The 21,073-nt window shown below is 31.5% G+C and overlaps 2 protein-coding genes across 2 annotated transcripts; both read right to left on the bottom strand.

The window, feature by feature from the left end:
* Window positions 1-1,705: 1,705 nt before the first annotated feature.
* On the bottom strand, window positions 1,706-20,946 carry LOC114331132 (elongation factor Tu). The gene is made up of 5 exons (XM_028280610.2): window positions 20,444-20,946; window positions 10,170-10,423; window positions 9,739-10,113; window positions 4,816-5,044; window positions 1,706-1,940 (listed from the first exon to the last, which is right to left on the bottom strand). Exons 1-5 carry the CDS (start codon window positions 20,763-20,765, stop codon window positions 1,750-1,752), a joined length of 1,371 nt encoding a protein of 456 aa, XP_028136411.1. The 5' UTR covers window positions 20,766-20,946; the 3' UTR covers window positions 1,706-1,749.
* On the bottom strand, window positions 15,651-19,920 carry LOC126880090 (uncharacterized). The gene is made up of 2 exons (XM_050643764.1): window positions 18,722-19,920; window positions 15,651-17,098 (listed from the first exon to the last, which is right to left on the bottom strand). Exons 1-2 carry the CDS (start codon window positions 18,915-18,917, stop codon window positions 15,657-15,659), a joined length of 1,638 nt encoding a protein of 545 aa, XP_050499721.1. The 5' UTR covers window positions 18,918-19,920; the 3' UTR covers window positions 15,651-15,656.
* Window positions 20,947-21,073: the final 127 nt, after the last annotated feature.

Raw genomic sequence — 21,073 nt, 5'->3', positions numbered from 1 at the left:
ACAGTGACATTATTGACTGAATAAAAAAAAATTTATTATTAATCCTTTCTCCGCTACTGAGTGTATCTTATCAACTGTATTGTTTTTAAACAATAGATGATAAAATAAAAATATTGACAGTTCAAAAATGTGAACATTATTGCATTGTGTGTGGCCTAAGTTTGGGCTGAAAACTAAAATGTATTACATTTTTACAAAATTTTGGAATATGTTTAATTACGTAGACCAATTTTAACAGTTATTTCCAATACAGATTTCAATCCTCTACAAATAGTTTCTAATGTCTTTTGATGTACAATAATTATTAGGGAAGCTGGAATTCAACAGTTCAGAATTTTACATGGAGTTAATACAAAATTTTGACGCATGTCAAAATTCTCAATGTGTTTTAATTGTATTCATTTTTTTCGAATCCTGAGAAAACTAATAAATATTTTTGAAAAATTTAAACTCAGAATGAAAGACTACATTATTACCGAGGGCTGAAAGTCCCTGAAAACTTCTATAATGTTTATTTTAATAAGTTACAGGGCTGAAAATAAAAGAGAAGTGTGATATTTAATTTCAAATATTTCATTCAATAGAATCTGCTTGTTTATTCTAAGGGGCTTTCCGCCCTCGGTAATAATGTAATCTTGCATCCTGCGTTTAAATTTTTCTAAAATACTTGGTTTTCTCAGGATTCGAAAAAAATCAATTACGATTCAAATGACAGTAAACTCTCGTGACGTAATCTCACCCTTAATGTTCATTGGTTAGTCGATTTAGGCAACCGTAGTAATGTCTAAGAACCGTGGGTAGTTCCAGTAAAGAATAAAAACAAATATGAAGTGTCACCATCGCAACTGTCAAATAAATGTTACCAATTTATCCCAAAATGTCACCTTTGTTCAATTGCAGTTAGAGTGTAATCCGAACAAGGGTTACCGAGTGTTATCCGAACATAAAAACGCTTTATATTCCACCTACACAAATTAAATGAAACAAGTTAGGATACATTTCTTTAAATTTACAGTAATAGAAATCTTCCAATATTATTTCTACACGTATATAATAAAATATGTCTAGTGGTTGTAATTTCACTGTACTCGGCTAAACGATTCTAAATAGAAACATACCTACCATTTAAATATTTCGTGTTGGTCTCATGTGACGTCACATGCTATGACACGGATGAAGTGCAACGGTATCTATATTGTACGGACTGTACATTCAAGAGTGGATGGAAAATGGTTGATAAAAAAGAAGAGGAATATATGATTCTTTGAAAAGATTTTCACGCCATTTTATAAAAAAATAATTGCTGCATTATCTCTTCTTTATCAGGCTAAATGTGGCAACTCTGCCTCGATTCACAGTTCAGTTTTGTTTTAAGTTTAATACATTTTCTTAACATTTGTGATAATTTTACAAGAATGATGTTAATAAGAAAGATTCATCTGAGTAATACCAAATTATACGCTCGCCTAGAAGAAGAGTTTGAATGGAACAGATGGTCACGTTTATTTGTCCCTTGAAAATACTGTACCTACTCATTTGTCAGGCCACATGCACCTACTCAGTTGGTGCACAAAATCCTATGCTGAAACGTTACAGGGCAGTACCCTTCTATAAGGTCTATATTCTTTGGAAATACAACTAGGGAAGCTAATAGCCTGTAGGAAAAAGGTCAAGTTAACAATTATGGTAATTGATTTTACACATCAACTTTAAACAATTTATTTACAAACAATTATGGTTCTATTATCGCTATACTGTCAACTTTCCTAAACTTGAAGTAACCGCTATACTGGGTAAAGTTTCTGTTATTATCCCAGTTGCAACTGTAATGTTATTTTCTCTTATTGTAAACTGCTGTCCAGGTAGCATTACCATCTTCCATAACAAAGTGAGGTCTACAGAACCATGTTCTCCAGGTAATATCATTTTAACTTCTTCGCCTAAAAGAACAAATAAATGAAAATGAAACTTAACTACCTGACAGTGACAATCTTCAAAAACCATGTAACAGCAGACATAGAGGTCTTTTCTAACAGCCCTGTTTATTACTGCATTACATGTACCTAATAATGTCTGCTGTAGTAGCAGATGAAACATTAAGAATAAATAATTCTACACCAAGTTACATAATACTTGTTAGTACTAACAATTTTCACACAAAATTAAAAGTACCAATTGGCTCTAATATTTAGTTAGATCAGTCTAAGGTGATAAACATAAGTGTTCTAATTACAGGGGAATATCATTTTTGGTATGTACACGTAATAAGTAGAATGAACAAACGCTCATCTCTAGAATTCTACACAAGGACAGGTGTAAGACAATGTGGTGTCCTAAATCCTTTGTTATTCATCACTCTAGTGGACGAAATTGCAAAAGAATGCAGGGGCAAGGTAAACAGAACTAGGGTTGGGGTAAATTTCAGCACGTACATGTGTCAGAGTGTATATTATGCCGATGACCTGGTAATTGTGGCAAAATCAGAAAAAGACTTGTAAGTAAATTGTAAATATTTAGAATGAAGCTTATAGGTCTGGATCTCGAGTACCAAAAAAAAGTTGATTAATAGCAAGCTGAACATTTGTTAATAGCTTAAGGGTGTCTAGTCGGACAAACTTTGATATATTGGAACACTGGAACAGGGGAAGTTTTAATTGTGGAACACGTTAAAAATTTGGAACGTCAGACTACGAAAACGTCAGGTGTATTTTGTCCGACAGAACTTCCAATTGATTTGTTACCCTTTCATTAAACTCTCATGCAAAAATCATACCGCTATTACTAACCAACATGATTTCTGCCATTTGACATGTTCTTCGTGTTCCACTCATTAAAATGCCCAGTTGGTGATACTCACCAGTCTGATTTTTGCATGAGAGTTTAATGAAAGGGCAACAAATCAATTGGAAGTTCTGTCCGACAAAATACATCTGACGTTTTCGTAGTCTGACGTTTCAAATTTTTAACCTGTTCCACCATTAAAACTTCCCTGTTCCAATATTTCCATATACCAAAGTTTGTCCGACTAGACACCGTTAAGCTATTAACAAATTTTCAGCTTGCTATTAATCAACTTTTTTTTCTTATGCCGGATCCAGACCTATTACAGAAATTCGGGATGAAAATTAATATTGAAACAACGGCAGCTTTAGTAATATCGAAAATTCAAGAAAATATAAAATTGTAAAGCTAAATAATGAGACCATTACACAAGTAAAGGACTTCAAGTATCTATAATTAACAATGAATGGACTAGGAAATATAGAATCAGAAATAAATAGCAGGGTAATGAGTGCGACAAAATTATACTATGCATTAAACAAGAGTTTTATTAGGAGAAAGGAAGTAAGCCTGAAAACAAAAATGAAAGTATTTAAAACTATATATGAACCGATGCTACTCTACGGTAGTGAAAAGTGGACAGTGAATGACAAAATTCGTAGTAAAATTCAAGCATGCAAAATGCGATATTTGCGAGCGGTAACTGGGGTGACCAGACGTGATCAGAAACGAAGAAATACGTGAAAGGTGCGGTATCGGAAAGACTTAAGAAAAACTAGAGAAACGAAACAATTATCGTGGTTCGGCCATATGGCGATAATGAGTGAAGGTAGAGCTGTAAAGAGAGTATGGAAAGCTGCATCAGATAAAAACGATGGAAGAGGTAGGTCAGCAAGAACATGGAACGCAGATATTGGAAAGGCTTGCGCAAAAGGAAATAAGGAGGCAGAGAGACTAGCTACCGACCGAAAGGCATGGAGATATCTGATTTCTCCACTTACCTCGACACCTTAAGGGTGTTGTTGATTAAATAATATTGATATATAGTGTATGTATTTGATAAATAATTGATTTAAGACGTGAACTTAATAAAAAGTTATTTATTGTGTATTATTTGTGGAAGATGCAAGCAGAGAATACATCAGGATAATATATTCTTGATCCAAGTATTTTGTTGCTAAAGATGTTCAAAATTGTAAGCGTTCCATAGTAACAATATATTAAAAAAATCTTCTTCTTCTTCAGTTTATTGGCCTCCACCTACTTGGGTATTTGGCCAGCTCATCGTCTCTGAACAAGGGAAAAATCCCTTATTCACTTACAATTTGGAGTTAGTACATTGTACAATTTGCTTCTTCTTCTTCATTTTCTTCTTCTTCTTCTTTAGTTAACTAGCAATTTTGGTTGGTGTGGAACAAACATGACAAGATAAAAAAATTTCACGCTAGGGGCAACCTCTCTTTCCTTATCTAAGGGGAACTGTCTATCAATACACAATCTTCTTTTTCTTCTTTGATTTAGTAGAAATTTTGAGTTGGCATGGGACAAATCCAACAACTTAACTTTTTTTTTCAACGACATTAAACTTTTTCAACGACATTAAAAAATCACTGACACTTTTCCTCTTTTCTCGATTGAGTATTAGTTTTTGTTGTACATATAAATTATTACAATCACTGAATACATAGTTAGTGAAAAAATTATCACATTTATTAACTGAATTAATAAAATTTGCAATTATACAAATAACAGTTATCCAAGAACATTCAAAAGCCATCTCTTTAAAGTTAATGATGACATTGTCAAGTAGAATGACATTCTAGTAATGTTTACATATCCATACCAGTGTGAATTTGTAATTTACTACACGTAATTTGCCGTGTAAAGACAGAAAAAGTAGGGATAGCCGTAAAATATTTGCGAATTATGTACCGAAGGTATAAGAGGATGTTTAGTTAGACTGTAGAATTACTGCATATTTTGTGCAGTACAGCAATTTAAAATTTCTGTTTATAGTAAAGTGGAAATACTTACCCAAATCTATGCGGCATGCCACATTCCAGGTTCTGCTAAATAACTGTTGGCAGTATTTGCCAGTTATAGGTTTCGTTCTTCCACCTTCTCTACTTGATAGAAAATAAATACTAGCCTTAAACCTGTTACTGATTTTAACACTATTAGGAGCACAAAGGAGCATACCTTTACTTATGTCTTTTAATTTGATACCTCTTAATAATGTCCCTACATTATCTCCAGCTTTTGCCTACAAAAAAAAACACAAGCTGTTACAAATCATTCTTATTACAAATCATTGATACAAATCAATCAAATAAAGTCATTCTTCTGTAACCAAAGTTTTAACATAAAATTATGTCAAAGAATGATCAAATGCTATATTTGGTCACTGTTGTTACATGACACCGAGGCCTGGACTTTGAAGTCTGATAGGATCAATTGCCTAGAAACGTTTGAGATGCTGCATAAAAGAATGCTCCGAATACCCTGAACAGTGGTGCAGACCAATGTAGTTCTTCCTTTTCCTCCATTTGACATTTATTATAGTCCTAACACATTTTTTATTGTTGTCATATTGTTCCATTTTGTTTCTCTTTATGATACATTAGTTTACTTAGTCTATTTAATTTTTCGCTTTCATTTTGCCATTTGTCTTATCTCAAGTGTTTTGCTTGTTAGTTGTTTGTCTTAGGTCCATTTTCCCATATATCCAACAATATTGATGTTTTTGATTTATTCTTTCCAGCATATCTGCTAAGAAAGGAAAGGATCATGACACAAAGACTAACGATAGGGTATAGTTGCTTAACTCATGGATATTTTATGTCCACCGAAGATCCGCCTTCATGTCTGCACAGTACCAATTAGGCCAGGGTAATAAGACAAAAATATACCCTGTTCGTGACACTTCAGCAGCCAGGGTACTGGAGCGTTTTTTCGAAAGGTAATACCTATAGGAACGAATTATAACTATTTCCTGCGTAGGATCTGGCGGCCATTTTTATTTATAAACAATTAACTGTCAAAAAATGGCATTTTCCGATTTTTTTTCAAATCAACGGAAAACACTGAAACTTATGATTTTTTTAGTACAAATATCTTCGAGATTATGGAAAAAGCTTTAAAATGACGTATTACAAAGTTTGATATACTCATTGTTAATATAATTGCAAAAAAAGGTCGGAATTGCAAAAAAAATATTTTCTCAATAACTGTTGTAAAAAGTAGTGTACAGCTTTGAAATTTTTGTCAAATGAGGGTTCTTTGGTGCTTAATATATGATAAAAATTTCAAAGCGATTCATTCAATTGTTTATTCAAATTATTCATCCCAGAGAGCATTTTTTTTTGCAATAACATAAGTCAGAAAAAAATGACCTTAGAACCATTCCACAGGTGTCAAATGAAAGAGCATGAGCTACATTTTCAATGTGGTTTATAAAAGTGAATAAAAAATGCATTTATTATTAATAAATAATTATGCAAAAGTATCGTCAATTTTTCTTTATAAACTTTTTCCAAAAAAAAAATTACTTTTTTACCCTGTTTTAAGTGCACAACTACCAAGTAATGTTATCTATATCATAATTAATAAAAAATTGTAATAAATATGTATAATTTCTTATATAACAAAATAAAAAGTTTATAAGGAAAGATTTACGATACTTTTGCATAATTATTTATTACTAATAAATGCATTTTTTATTCACTTTTTTTAAACCAAGTTGAAAACATAGCTCATGCTCTTTCATTTGACACCTGTGGTATGGTTCTAACGTCATTTTTTTCTGACTTATGTTATTGCAAAAAAAATGCTCTCTGGGATAAACAATTTGAATAAAATTTAAACAATTGAATGAATCGCTTTGAAATTTTTATCACATCTTAAGCACCACAGAACCCTTATTTGACAAAAATTTCAAAGCTGTACACTAATTTTTGCAACAGTTATTGCGAAAATAATTATTTTTGCAATTCCGACCTTTTTCGCAATTATATTAAGAATAAATGAGTATATCAAACTTTGTAATACGTCATTTTAAAGTTTTTTCCATAATCTCGAAGATATTTGTACTAAAAAAACCATAAGTTTCCCTGTTTTCCATTGATTTGAAAAAAAAAAGCAAAAAATTACATTTTTTGACACTTAATTGTTTATAAATAAAAATGGCCGCCAGATCCTACGCAGGAAATAGTTACAATTTGCTCTTATAGGTATTATCTGTCGAAAAAACGCTTCAGTACCCTGGCTGTTCAAGTGTCATGGAAAAAAACTTTATTATCCTGGACTAAATACCAAATCTCACTGTCAAACACACTCTTAAAGAATGCATTACTGAAACATCTACATCACTAAATATTTCAAGGATAGTTTAGAGGAGCTCCTGAATTCTCTCAGAAGAGATTTGATCAATTACTTAAAGACTTCAGGGATCCATAACTAAATTTAGTTAACGTACTTAGTACACACTGTTATTATCTTCTTCTTAAACGTGATACCTTAACTTTTACTTTTTTGTAAAATGTTAAAATTATTGCACTTGTGTCAACGACGATGTCGGAAAACATTAATTGAAATAAAAAAATCGATGCTAGTCTTTTTCTCATGATCATCTTTCAGTGCGTCACAGTTTTTCGATTTCTTTCTAACGCATTAAATTGTATGTGACAGAAAAAAGGTACGTCCGTGATTACAGACATTTACAACATTTATTCTAGTTGTCGATAGATGGTGTCATAAAAAAAATAATTTTTTTTAATTAGATAATATTACAAATATAATCTGTATAATTTATAAGACTATACAAATCAAAGAAAATACCATTTTATAAATGCAAGAAACACATTTGATTTGTTTTTATTCCAAATTGAAAATAAAATGTGACAACTGTCAGATTTAACTAAAATCCCATGTTAGAATAAATGCCATAAATGTGTATTATCACGGACTTACCCTTTTTCCTAATATTTGTTACGCACTGAAAAATGCTCATGAAAAGGACAATACTATAGTATGCGGTCTACCCTGAGGATGCAGTTTACCTGTGCATATTTGTTATAGTGGGCAGAATAAGTCAATTTTGTGGCATAGTTCCAACTAAAATAGTAAATTGTTATGACAAAGTATTAATTTGTAAAATTATAATAATTATTATTCTAATCTATGTTTTATTCACTTTGTAAAGATTTTTTTGCCAGCACTGTATACATACTTACATATGCCGATAAACAACATGATAATATTTTCTCAGACGGGTTTGCACACAATAGTTAAAATCTTTACAAAGTAAATAAAATTCATAAATCAGAAGAATTATTACATTCATTTTAGAAATTAATACTTTTTATTCTACTCAAACTGTTTTAGTTGGGAATAAGCCACAAAATTGGCTTATTCACAACAAAATTAGTAAATTGGTATGATAAGGTATTAATTTGTAAAATTAAAATAATAATAATTCTGATTTATGCGTTTTATTCACTTTGCATAGATTTTTTTGCAGGCACTGTAATATTATAATGCAGGTTATACATCGCATCCCTCGGCAGACCGCAAGCTATAGCAGAAAAGCGACGGTAGACTACATACTATAGTAGCACCAAAAAATCTGCCCCAGTTTCCTTTATATAGGATATTGTTAGTATTACCACAGTTCAACCCTAAATATCTAACTTTAATTTGTTCTATTATTTTACTCTTTATAAATAAAACCTTCGTAAAACCAAAGTTATAGTTTAAGATATATACTTTTAGTCATCAATTTCCTGGGGATTAGCCCCCAATAGTTTAAGGGGTTACATAGGTATTGCGAGTAAAAAAAGTGACTTTTTAAAAAAATTATATCTCGAAAACTAAAAATTATTTTTATTTATAATTGGAACATATAAAAGTATAGTACTCAAGGTACTCTCAAAAAAATTTTCAGCCACAAATATTCATTTTTGTAAAGTTGACTGCAATTTTTCGACAACAGCCCTTTTTTTTGCGGTGGGCAACATAAATAAGTCTAGTCTCATCTGAAATCAAAAAATCAAAAAGTTTCTTGTAGTTTATACCTCTGGCTAGTGAATGAAGGAAGGAATTAAAAAAAAAATGAAATTTGAAGATTTTACATAGGTTTAAACACATTTTCGACCCCAATTTTTCTCATTTTTTCAAAAATGACCATTTTTAAAGTAGTTTTTTTATAAAACAACAACAATTTCACCTAATAAAAATACCTTCGTTCATTCACTAGCCAGAGGTATAAACTACAAGAAACTATTTGATTTTTTGATTTCAGATGAGACTGGACTTAGTTATGCTGCCCACCACAAAAAAGGGCTGTTGTCGAAAAATTGCAGTCAACTCTACAAAAATAAATATTTTTGGCTGAAAATTTTTTTGAGAGTACCTTAAGTACTATACTTTTACATGTTCCAATTATAAATAAAAATAATTTTTAGTTTTCGAGATATAATTTTTTTAAAAAGTCACTTTTTTTACCCGCAAGACCTATGTAACCCCTCAACTTTTGATCTTTAGTGTACCTACTTTCTATACAGTGATGAGCGCGATAATAACCGGCAAAATAACACAAAAGATGGAAAACATATTAAGTTGTGAGATAAAAAGAAGTTAAACTAGTAGAGTTGGGAAATTTAGCGATAAAAACGTTTAAAATTACATTCTATTTATTGTTTCCCACCTTGAGACATATCAGAGGAGTATGCCAACTGAATTTGTCACTGTCACAATGGCAGTTGCCAAACTCGTCCGATATGTCTAAAGGTGGGAAACAATAAATATAATGTAAATTTATAGGTTTGTATCGCTAAACTTCACACCTCCACTTGGCAAAATTACTTACTAAAATCACAAGCCAGTTATGTCTGAGTTTAGCGAACCGACTATATTAAACATTCAAGTGTGAAATAGACAAATTCATGTTTGGGTACTTACCTCTGCAACACTTTTTTTAAATACTTGTATATCTGTAACAGTAGTTTTAAACTGATTGTCAAAACCAAGTAATTCTGCTTCTTGCAATTTTTTCATAACACCCCGAAATATTGTTCCAACAACAACAGTTCCTCTACCAGGAACTGTAAATGCATTGTCTATGGGTAGCATAAAAGGTGATGTAACATCTCTTTGAGGATCTGGTATATAACTATCTAAACAAGCAATAAGTTCTTTAATTGCAGGTATACCAAATTTTGTTTCTTTATCATTCATAGCCTCTAATGCAGATCCAAATATAAATGGCGTATTGGTGCCATCAAAACCAAAATCCTCAAGTAGCTCTCTAATTTCCAGTTCCACTAGATCCAGTATCTAAAACACACCAAAAATAAATTGCAAATATTACCTGATTTTGAATATACACAAACCTCTTGATCAACTAAGTCAGCTTTGTTTACAAACACAATGACTTTTGTTACTCCAACTTGTTTAGCCAATAATAAGTGTTCCCTAGTTTGTGGCATTTGTCCATCAGTCGCAGCTACAACTAATATAGCACCATCCATCTGAGACACACCAGAAATCATATTTTTTATAAAATCTGCATGTCCTGGGCAATCTGTATGAGCATAACTTCTCTTTTTCGTACTGTAACCAATGTGAGCTGCATTAATTGTAATACCTTAAATGAAGATACAATTAATTTTCTTCAGAACTAGAACTGGACATGGAATAACTTAAGACAAATACAGAAATATTATGTACTTTTCAAGTTCTTACAGGCAGTGGCGGCTTGTATCACTTTAATGCCTCCTCTACACATCGTATACATCTGCAGGATGTGTAGATGGGGTAATTTGATCGTTTGTTGTTTATATATCACGTCGGCGGACGCGTCTGTGAAATATCCGATTGTTGTCGGTTTTCCTAGCACAGATCAAAAGGTTTCGGTGCGAATGCCTGATTTCTCTCCACACATCTGACCTTTACGACGCATTAGTTTTCGCAGTGAATTCAAAGTAGATCTTACATCACCCGAGAATTAACACAGACTGAACAATTTACAGATGTGTACCTATAGGCTATTGATTATGTTCAAAATAAGAGAGCTAAAAAGAACTACAACGTTAATGGGATTTTATTATCTCATATGGTCAACGGACCTCTAAATTTGAAAAACCCGCGGAGTACTACCATTTAAACGGGTGCGTTTTTGAGAAAGGGGTGAATTAGTCCCTACACACAGGGTGAATTAGGGTGAGTTCTATGCACATTTAATACAAACACGTCTACAGGAAAATTGTTCCAGGTTAAATTTACTATCGAAATATCACAATTTAAAGTCAAAAATATTTTTTTACAAAAATATACTCAAAAGAATAACAAGAAAAAAAACAAAAGAAAGAAATTTTGTTTTTTGCCCCATAACTTTTTTCCACAGGGATATAGGTATAGGCATTGCTTCAGCGAAAAATAACTACCATCCTTCCTCGTTAAATTGATGTTTGGCAGAGGTCTCTAGAATTTTTCAAAGTTCGCCGCTTACAGCATTTTTGGGCCATTTTCCCCATTATTTCACAAACATTGTTCTGTAACTTTTTTCTACTCATTATTCTAGGTATATGCAATGGTACACTTAGTAGAAAGAGAAGTCAATTAACTTTTGAAATGGTCTATTGTATAAGGTTGTATATATTTTTAAGCAAGTTATGCTTTTTCAAGGTTTTTAGGTTTTCAAGGCTTTTATGATTTTTGATATTTTTTATAATTATTTGTAGAATTTTTCATTATGACTTTTTTTCTTGTACATTCAGGTATATACATTGTGAAATAAAAAAAGCATATTTTATCTACTTTAAAATGGTGTATTGCAAAAAATTCTAGGACTATTTTTAAACAAGATATCCGTAGGATATCCAAGAGTATCCGTAATTTGAGAAAAAATTTTCATTTTTTTTTTCAATTAGAACAATATAATGGCATATTTACTATCGAAATATCACAATTTAAAGTCAAAAATATTTTTTTACAAAAATATACTCAAAAAAATATAACATAATTTTTAATTCCAACTAACTTTCCTTAATAACACTTTTCGATATTTTGAAATATGCTACTTTACTCTTGAGCGAAATTCATATTTTTTAACATACCTTGTACACTATTGATAAAATTTTATATCTGATGATTGCATCTTAGGTTTTAGACTATGCAGGGCATTTTATAAACAATAACTTTTTTTCATAAAGTTAATAATAAAATAGTTTTCCATATGGTTCCAGCTTAGTGGGACCTATTGCATGTGTATGTGACATTTTGAAAGAGCATATCTTGTTTAAAAATAGTCCTAGAGTTTTTTACAATACACAGTTTTAACGTACATAAAATAAGTTTTCTTTTTTATTGCACAATGTACATACCTAAATATACAATAAAAAAAGTTATAATCAGAAATTTAAAAATAGTCGTAAAATATATCAAAAATCATTAAAAGTATACAAATTTGAAAAACCATATCTTGCTTAAAAATAGTTACACAGCCTTTTAGGATAGACCATTTTAAAGATAATTGATTTTTCTTCATATTAAATGTAACATTGATTATACCTAAAGCTGCGTAGAAAAAAGTTACAGAACAATGTTTGCGAAGTAACAAGGAAAATGTCCCAAAATCGCTGTGAGTACTTTGAAAAATCATAATTTGGAAACTATAAATCATAGAGACATAGGAAACGTCACTTTAAAGAAAAAGCATGAAAGTTTTTTTTCTGTGAAGCAATGCTTATACAGTCGGAAAAATGAAAGAATAGGGCTTTTCATCGATTGTCATTTGTTTCGAGCTTCTGTCATGTGTCACATAATATTAATATATCTACGTCATATGTCTTTGGTTTGTATTATTGTATATACCAATAACGTATGTCGTAGATATATTAATATTATGTGACACATGACAAAAGCTCGAAACAAATGACTGTGAATGAAAAGCCCTATACTCATGAACCATCACATCAATCACTTATTTTGTATTTGCTATATTTTTCGATAACAAGCGTTTGTTATTTATAGAAAAAGATAGCAAATACAAAATAAGTGATTGATGTGATCGTTCATGGGTATTCTTTCATTTTTTAGACTGTACCTATATCCACAATGAAACAAGTTTTGGGATAAAAAACAAAATTGCTATATTTCGTGTTTTGTTCTTGCTTTTGTTTTGAATATATTTTTGAAAAAAAAATATTTTTGACTTTAAAATGTGATATTTCTATAGTAAATTTAACCTGAAACAATTTTCCTGTAGAGATATTTGCACCAAATGTGCATAGAACTCACCCTAATTCGCCCTGTGCCTAGGGACTAATTCACCCTTTTCTCAAAAACGCACCCCTTTAAATGGTAGCACTCCGCGATTTTTTCATACTGAGAGATCTATTGACTATATGAAACAATAAAACCCGTTAACGTTCTGGTTCCTTTCTAAAATACATAATCACTAGCCTACTACAGATGTGTGGTCAGCTCGTGATGATACATCAGCAGATGCATCAACAGACGCATCTGCTGATGTGTAGAGGAGGCATAAGAAGGTAGTGCCAGAATTCGGGCAGCTGCCTAAATTTTTAGTGATGAGTTCACGATATTGTCAAAAAGGGTATAAAATAGATATTGAAAAAAAAATAAGACAAGATACTTTTATCTTATGTTGGTATCTACTAATTCTGGGGTGCCAAGAAATTGTCAAAAATTTATCAAAACAGTTCCGTAAATTAATTAACAATAAAAAAACTCAACTTACCACCAGTATTTACTGCTGGTTATTACGATTTGGTCTAGGTCTAGAGTCTATTTACAAAATTATAAAAGTAACACTATTCCAGTATTTACACACACGTACCAAGTTGTTTAATATCACTTTTAAAGTTTCCAATATATGAAGTCCATCCTTCTTTCTTCTTTGGTTGCAAAGTTTTCAATGACTTTATTATTAAAATTGTTAATGCCATTTACAAATTGTTTTTCTGCAGATATCATACTTAAAGCACTAAGCTGTTCTTTCTTCATGGTATTTCTAAGAAATGTTTTAATTCATTTTATCATAGAAAAACAATGTTCTGCTTCAGATGGTAACAATTGATAGTGGAACAGTCTCAAAGGTAGTACTTAATTCGTCTTGCTCATACAGTACTTATAATTCAGGTTAAGCCGAGTTTGTTTAAAAATAAAAATTGTCTACATGTTTCATTAAGAATGATTCCGAACTGATGCTTATAAGCAGAAAACTTCTCCGACATAGGTACATAAATTAGAAGCAACTAAATGTCCAGAGAAGGTAAACCTTGTTTTTATTTGCAACAAAACTGCATCGCATATCTCTACAGCTTACCATTTTCTACTGGGTCTATCCTCTTCAATTCGTGCCTTTTTTTTTATTGGTTCATCATCATCATTATCTGTTTCTCTCTGTGACATGTTTATTTCTTCTTGAATATCATGACTAATGAGTTCCATTTGCTCCCTGATACCTTGAATTGCTGCTTCAAAATTCTCCAAATCTTTTTTCACCTTAGCAGAATCGGTGCATACTTTTTTCGACTGATGAAACATAATTTCTACGTGAGGCATAATACAAAATGTTTATCCTGGAGCTTTAATTTAAAATCATTTGATATATTAATGGATGACAAATCATGTGAAATATCTTGTATAATGTCCTTAACTGCAATGAGGTCTTTGTATTTTCATAAACAGTATGAACACCCCGTGATTGAAAATTCCAACGTGTTTCGGAAGACTTTGGCAACCTGCAATTAACCACATCATCCAAAATTTTTGTTCTTTGAGTAGATGTAGAAACGAATGAGTATAAACCAGATACAAAAAAATATCCCAGCATCTTTTTGATAGAACATGGACTTGTCATAATTACATTCATTTGGTGTGCATAGCAATGAACGTAATTTGCAAGAGGATATATCCGTGGCTGGCGTGAATATGTTGACATGTCTAAAAATGCAGTTTTTCAGGGCATTGATTTTAAGTTTTGACAATTAGCTGTAAAAAAGATTATTAACTTTTTTTTAGTTTAGTATCGTAAATATAAGTAATTTTAGTCGATTTTTACAAATCTGGAAAAAAAGTGGGATTTCCTTTGGTTATTTTATAGAAATCAGACTTGTCACATTGTTCACCTAGTACTTGTCAACTTATTTACCATAAGCAACTAACTCTAATTTAAATAAATCTGATGAAATAGAGAACTTTACAGCTAAATAAAACATGCCCTTCGGTTTGGAATATTTATTTCAGAAACTAACAGGAACGAAACATAAAATAAAAAATTGTAACTAAAATAAAACAGTCTTCTTTGTCACATACAAATAAAACTAAAAACAGTAAATAGTTTTTGTTATTATTCAATGCTCTCTTCATCTGCATTGTCATTATCGACATCATCTGGATCTCTTTCGTCAATATCGGGATCTGTTGATTTGGTTTCAGTTGTTTTTATATTTGAATAGAAGTCGTGGAACAAAGGATCTATTAGATGCAAAATGTCCAGAAGATCTTTTTTCTTTTCTTTGCTTATTGGTAAAGGTTCTTTCGTTATTACGTTTAAGTGAAAGGAGTGTGTAGGTTTTCCTCTTTGTCTGAAAGTAAGACATTTAAAGGGGGTATTATCTTCGAGATTATCTTTAAAATGAATTTCGCCAACGGATTTTTGATATTGCAGCCATTTATCCGGTTGCCATAAAAACTTATCTCCAGCAACATCCTTTTTTCTAATTGTGAAAGGTCCTTTTCTTAAGCCAAGCTCAGTAAAATTATAAAAATCGTTTAAACTCATATGAACAACTTTAAATGGGTTTTTTATCTTACATGATCTAACCAGTTGAATCCAATCATGAAGATGGTTAATTTTCATTTGTGTTTTTTTTAGTTTTCTCAATAATGGCATGATCAGAGTCACATTCCATGTGACTATGACCACTAAGGAGAAATTTGTGATTAACAATTTCTAAAGTTGAGTGCTTGTCTAATAAAAATGTAAACATCATTGCCACGATGTTATTTTTATTCTGTCCACCGCAAGTATCTGAAAAGAATGTAATTTCTTTGACAACTGGTGGAAGATAATTTAAACAAAAGTGCCACAGACAGGATGCGATTTGATTTGCACCACGTGCTCCAATTGTCTCATCCCACATGTAACACGTAGCTTCATCCGTTGCCAAGTTGTGAACCGTTAAATTAAAGGTCCAAAGCTGCCTCTTGTAAAAGGCAATTGAGGTTTGTAAAAGTGGTGTGGGTAGACACTGTTGGAGGTCAAACGCATAAGCCTGAAACGAGGAATCTTCTTGAGCTCTTACTTTACTGGCGCGTTTTGCAGAATAAGCCTTTTCAGCCTGCAAATGATGCTCAGCTAACTGAATTTTTAAATCTCCATTTTCCTCAGCTAACTTCATCTGCATCGTTATTATATCACAGGTGTGACAGGTGTCTTTTGATGGTTTTTTAAAAGACAGTTTTAAGTCGTGAAAACAGTTTGAGTACAGTTTTAAAGAAACCGGCTCTAAGCAAGTTTCTTTATATAGCCTATACATTTTTGCTATAGAAAGATCAGGAGATAAATATTTTTTATTCGTGGATTTTCTACAGTAATGGCTTTCGTAGCTAGGAAAAGATAGAATATGATTTTTGACTGAAGTTATATCTTCTATACTTTTTTTGTTGGCAGGAGGACCTACACCCCTTTGATCGGATTCTATTATTCCGGTTGAAGAAAACTTCTTCTTCTGGACAAGTACATTGATAAATCCTTTAGTCTCCCCTAATATTCTACAAAAACATTCTTTGCAGGTTCGTTTTGCTTCATTATTAACGATCAGTTTGTATGTACAATAACACTCTCTATTTATTGCTCTGCCGTCGGTTTTCTGGGTCTTTTTAGGTAAAATTGAAACTAACCCCGATATGTACATAGCCCTTCGATCTCTACTCCCTAACTTCCAGTAATCATTAAAACATGTAGCCCTTTCGGCTTCACTGAACCTTTCCGCACATTTTAGCCTACAAGGTAATAAGTTTTTCGATAATCTTTTGGGTTTAGTTTTGCCTTTTTCTGTAGTATAGCTCTCTCCTGCATTTCTAAGCCTTTTACATTCTTCTCTTTCTCTTCGTGTTCGACCTTTTCTTTTTGTATCATTTCTACTGGTTAGAGTTTGCAAAACTGGAATATTTTCCGTATCAGAGTTGCTGTCGTTATTTTGCAGGATTTCGACTGGATGTTTCATGAAATTTTCTTTGGGTAAAACATAATCTGGATCTGCTACACTATCGTCTGAGAGATTTAAGTCTGAAAAAAAAATAATAATAATAGAGTGTGACCCAAAGGAAACAATCCACCTCAATATTTAGCAGTATTTATTAGATTTTAAAGAATTGACTAAACAGGTCGATTTTTGATCTAAGGGGGACAAATTTTTACATTACATACATCCGCCATTTGTCAACCACTTCCCTTCCACTTCCCCCACTACATATTTTTAAATAGGGAATATGGGTCCTGTGCTAGCTCATTTGAAAGAATATTGAATTCTATACTCAGTAATATAAACATTAACATAATTATTTATAGGCGGTGTCCAAGAAAAAAATTTAGTTAAATTTTTTCACCCAAAAAGAAGAATGTATGTAATTTATTTAATTCAAAATACATTCTACTGCTGTCACAAAACAGAAAAAAATGTTTTTTGATAAATAAACATTGCTTTTCGCTTAATTTCAATGTTCAAGCTGCCACCCATCTGTCTCGTGGTAGGTTGAAAATTGAATTTAAGCAACAAACAATGTTTAGTTATCAAATAAACATTTTTTTCTGTTTTCTGTCAGCAGTATAATGTATTTTCAGTTAAATAATTTACATATATTCTTCTTTTTGGGTGAAATAATTTAATTAAATTTTTTTTTAGACACCCTTTATAAATAATTATGTTAATGTTTATATTACTGAATATAGAATTTAATTTCCTTTCAAATGGACTAACATAGGACCCATATTCCCTATTTAAAAATAAGTGGCGGGGGAAGTGGAAGGGAGGTGGTTGACAAAATGCAAATGTATATACCGTAAAAATGTGTCCCCCTTAGATCAAAAATCGACCTCTTTCTTTATTTCTTTAAAATCTAATAAATACTGCCAAATATCGAGGTTGAGTTTTTGTTTTGGCCCACACTGTATACAATTCTACACACCTAGCTAATTTAAATAAATTTCTCACAAAAATTTCCGTTGATATCATTACAACCTATTAAAAATTGATTAACATCCACGTTTTTACAATTATTTCATTAATAAATTTTGCGTAGTCATATTAACAAAAAAAATACATTGATGTAACAGCTACTTTATTTGATAAAGACAACCTATTTCGAAAAAATTCTGATGATTTTAATTTAGCACCTTACTTTGCAAAGTATTATTTTACAAAATATTCAGAAATATAGACCAACTTTTAGATACGGCAGTTCACAACTTTTTGAATTAAAGATAGGTACTTACTAAAAAACAAAAACGTTCATGTCATTTTATTTTTACTAGACTATTTAGTTGATATTTTGTACCTACGGCAATGTTCACAAATATTCAAATATTTCCTGGGCTAAAGTTTACTATGAAACGTAACTGAAAAATTGTGTGCCCCATACCTCGAAGAAAAAAGATTAAAGCAGTTATGTTTTCAGTGTATATAAGGATAATAATTTATAATTAAAATGAATAGTTGTAACGCCTTTAAGCCTATATTCAATCAACGCTATAACCATAGCATACGACATACATTTTAAAACCCATTGCCTCTAACAATATCTCACAAATTGATACTTGAGTACAAAGGTAAACATGCAACTTTTGTTACCTTTAATATAAGTTTTTTTACCAAATTAGCATGCATTTCTTACAGTAAAGCCTTACACTTACCTTCTTCTAGGATATTGTTTTCTCCTGTTGGTGAACAACTTTCACTTTTATTCTCTGGAATAAGATTTTCCACTTCCAGAAATTCCTCGTCATTACTTGGTACACAACCTTCTTTGACATTTTTGTGCAATTCTCTTAAAAATTGTACCCGCTTCGCCATTGTAACAGAAGTAACTGGTGTTTTCAACATTAACATAAAATATGTGATTAACTGAACAACTGAACAGCGGCAGCAGACCAGACAGAAAACCGTTAAACTGTATGTACATCACGTGACCCACGCACCTACATAATCGTAGCATCCTGATATTGAAGGCGGGAAATGTTCAGATCGTGCATCTCATTTTATCAACTTAAGATCATATTGTACCCAAAATGACAAGTCATGATATCAAAATACATAATAGTCAGAAACGAGACGTCAAGTTTCACATAACTAGTTATCAATTTATTATTACAAAAAGAGGATCAGGAATAACTGGATAAGTCGATGTATCACATTAGATATAGTGGCATTCTAACAAGTGTAACATCACAAAATGAGTTATAAAAATACGTAAAGGAATCTAAAGTAAAGATTATGTCAACAACTCGACTGGTCAAATTTAAATTTTCTTTATCAATTTGATATCTATAGATATTAGATATATCTCGGCTTTCAAAGAGCTGTCAGTATATTCACAATGGGTTTAAACGTTATTAATGTGATTTCTTAAGATATTCAGTTATTCACAGCATAAAGTCATTAATAAGCAATCCATTGCAATAAATATCACAAAAATGCAAAATTTCGACTTGTCAAGTTATTCACGCCAGCCACGGATATTTTGTTAATAATTTTTGCACACCATTTAATCCACCACTCATAACAGATGCGCCATCGTAACTTTGAGCAATTAATTTGTTTGGAGTATATTTTAATAAGGAATTTAAAACATTTAAAATGCATTCAGTGATTGATTTAGCATCATGTCCATCCAGCACGCAAAATCTCTCAACTGGTCGTCCTTTACACAAATATCCTAAAATTATAATTAACTGAAATTCACCAGCAACATATGTCGTTTCATCAGCAATCACTGCAACATAAGGAGAATTTTTAATTTCTTTCCTATTGTCAGTTCGCTAAACTCGGACACAACTGGCTAGTGATTTTAGTAAGTAATTTTACCAATTTGGTAAAATTGGCAAAAAAATAATTACTAAAAACATTTAATAATTACTACTTAAATAGTTAGTAATTTTGCCAGGCAAACAACAAAAAAATACCTACTAAAAGCACTAGCCAGTTGTGTCAGAGTTTAGCGAACCGACTATAACTTCCTCGTGGTAAACATCTAACACGCACTCAAGGAGTTCATTTTGGGTGGTTTTTGAGGTACCTTTAAAAGATTTGGAAATTTGAATATGAACCTTGTTTAATTAGGAGCTAAAATTGACCAGCTCCTTAAATATTCCTCTATTTTCTGAATTTTCCTTTTCATTGTGGCGTCTTAAAGCTAACTCAAAAGCTCCACAAAACCTTATACAATTTATAATTTGATTTAAGAAAAAAATTCAAAATTCAAGATAAAAACAAATACACACAAAAAAATTAACACATTAAGATATTTTAAAGATAAAAAATATGTTTCTGGATAGTTAGCAAGGTAGTGCCATGGCTTTATGGCACTTTACGGGGCCGCCACTGCTTGCAGGTTGTATTTTACAAATCACTTTTACCTCTTGCTTTCTCTTCTGGAGCTCTATCAATCTCATCATAGGAAACATATTTTGCAAGACCATCTTTCTGTAGTACCTTAGTTATGGCAGCTGTAAGTGTAGTTTTTCCGTGGTCAACATGACCGATTGTACCTACATTTATGTTCTTTTTAATATCTGTGCAGTAATTTAAAATCAATTTCGGCAATGGCAAAGAATGATTGCCTTTATTTTGACTAAACTGAGAGAAATGTTTAACACAGTCCAATACAGATATTTTTAAAGGGTATTTACTTTTAACTATTTCTTTAGTAAACGTACGGCAAATTGAGTATGTAAGCATTTTTCTACTTAATTTTAAAAATTAAATACAAAACCTCACAAAAATTAACCACATTTTTAGTTACTTCTTCTCAGTCAGTTTTTTTTAACTGTTCTAAGCTGAGATCATTGTCAATAGGGCTATTCATCGCCCAATTTTTTTCGAACAATTTATGTTGTTTCAGAAGTTTTTTAAACACTTTATAAGAAACAACGATTAAGTAATTGTTGCAGAGTGCTAAAAATTAATTGTGTGTTTTAAACGTTTGCCATAAATAGTTTTTCTGGTGCCATGTCCTGGTTGACAAGTCAGAAATACGAGTCCATACT

Source organism: Diabrotica virgifera, chromosome 2 (assembly GCF_917563875.1).
Source record: "Diabrotica virgifera virgifera chromosome 2, PGI_DIABVI_V3a".
In the NCBI taxonomy this organism is placed as follows: Eukaryota; Metazoa; Arthropoda; class Insecta; order Coleoptera; family Chrysomelidae; genus Diabrotica; species Diabrotica virgifera.
This window is presented reverse-complemented; position numbering and strand designations above follow the sequence as displayed.

Bases quoted from the DNA above. Each gene is read 5' to 3' on its own strand.
- LOC126880090 (XM_050643764.1), bottom strand. From the start codon at position 18,917: ATGTTAATGTTGAAAACACCAGTTACTTCTGTTACAATGGCGAAGCGG. The intron at 17,099-18,721 runs GTAAGTGTAAGG...TTTTTTTTTCAG, and splicing joins AAACAATATCCTAGAAGAAG to ACTTAAATCTCTCAGACGAT.
- LOC114331132 (XM_028280610.2), bottom strand. From the start codon at position 20,765: ATGCTTACATACTCAATTTGCCGTACGTTTACTAAAGAAATAGTTAAA. The intron at 10,424-20,443 runs GTAAAAGTGATT...TCTTCATTTAAG, and splicing joins TCCAGAAGAGAAAGCAAGAG to GTATTACAATTAATGCAGCT. The intron at 10,114-10,169 runs GTTTGTGTATAT...GGTGTGTTTTAG, and splicing joins CTGACTTAGTTGATCAAGAG to ATACTGGATCTAGTGGAACT.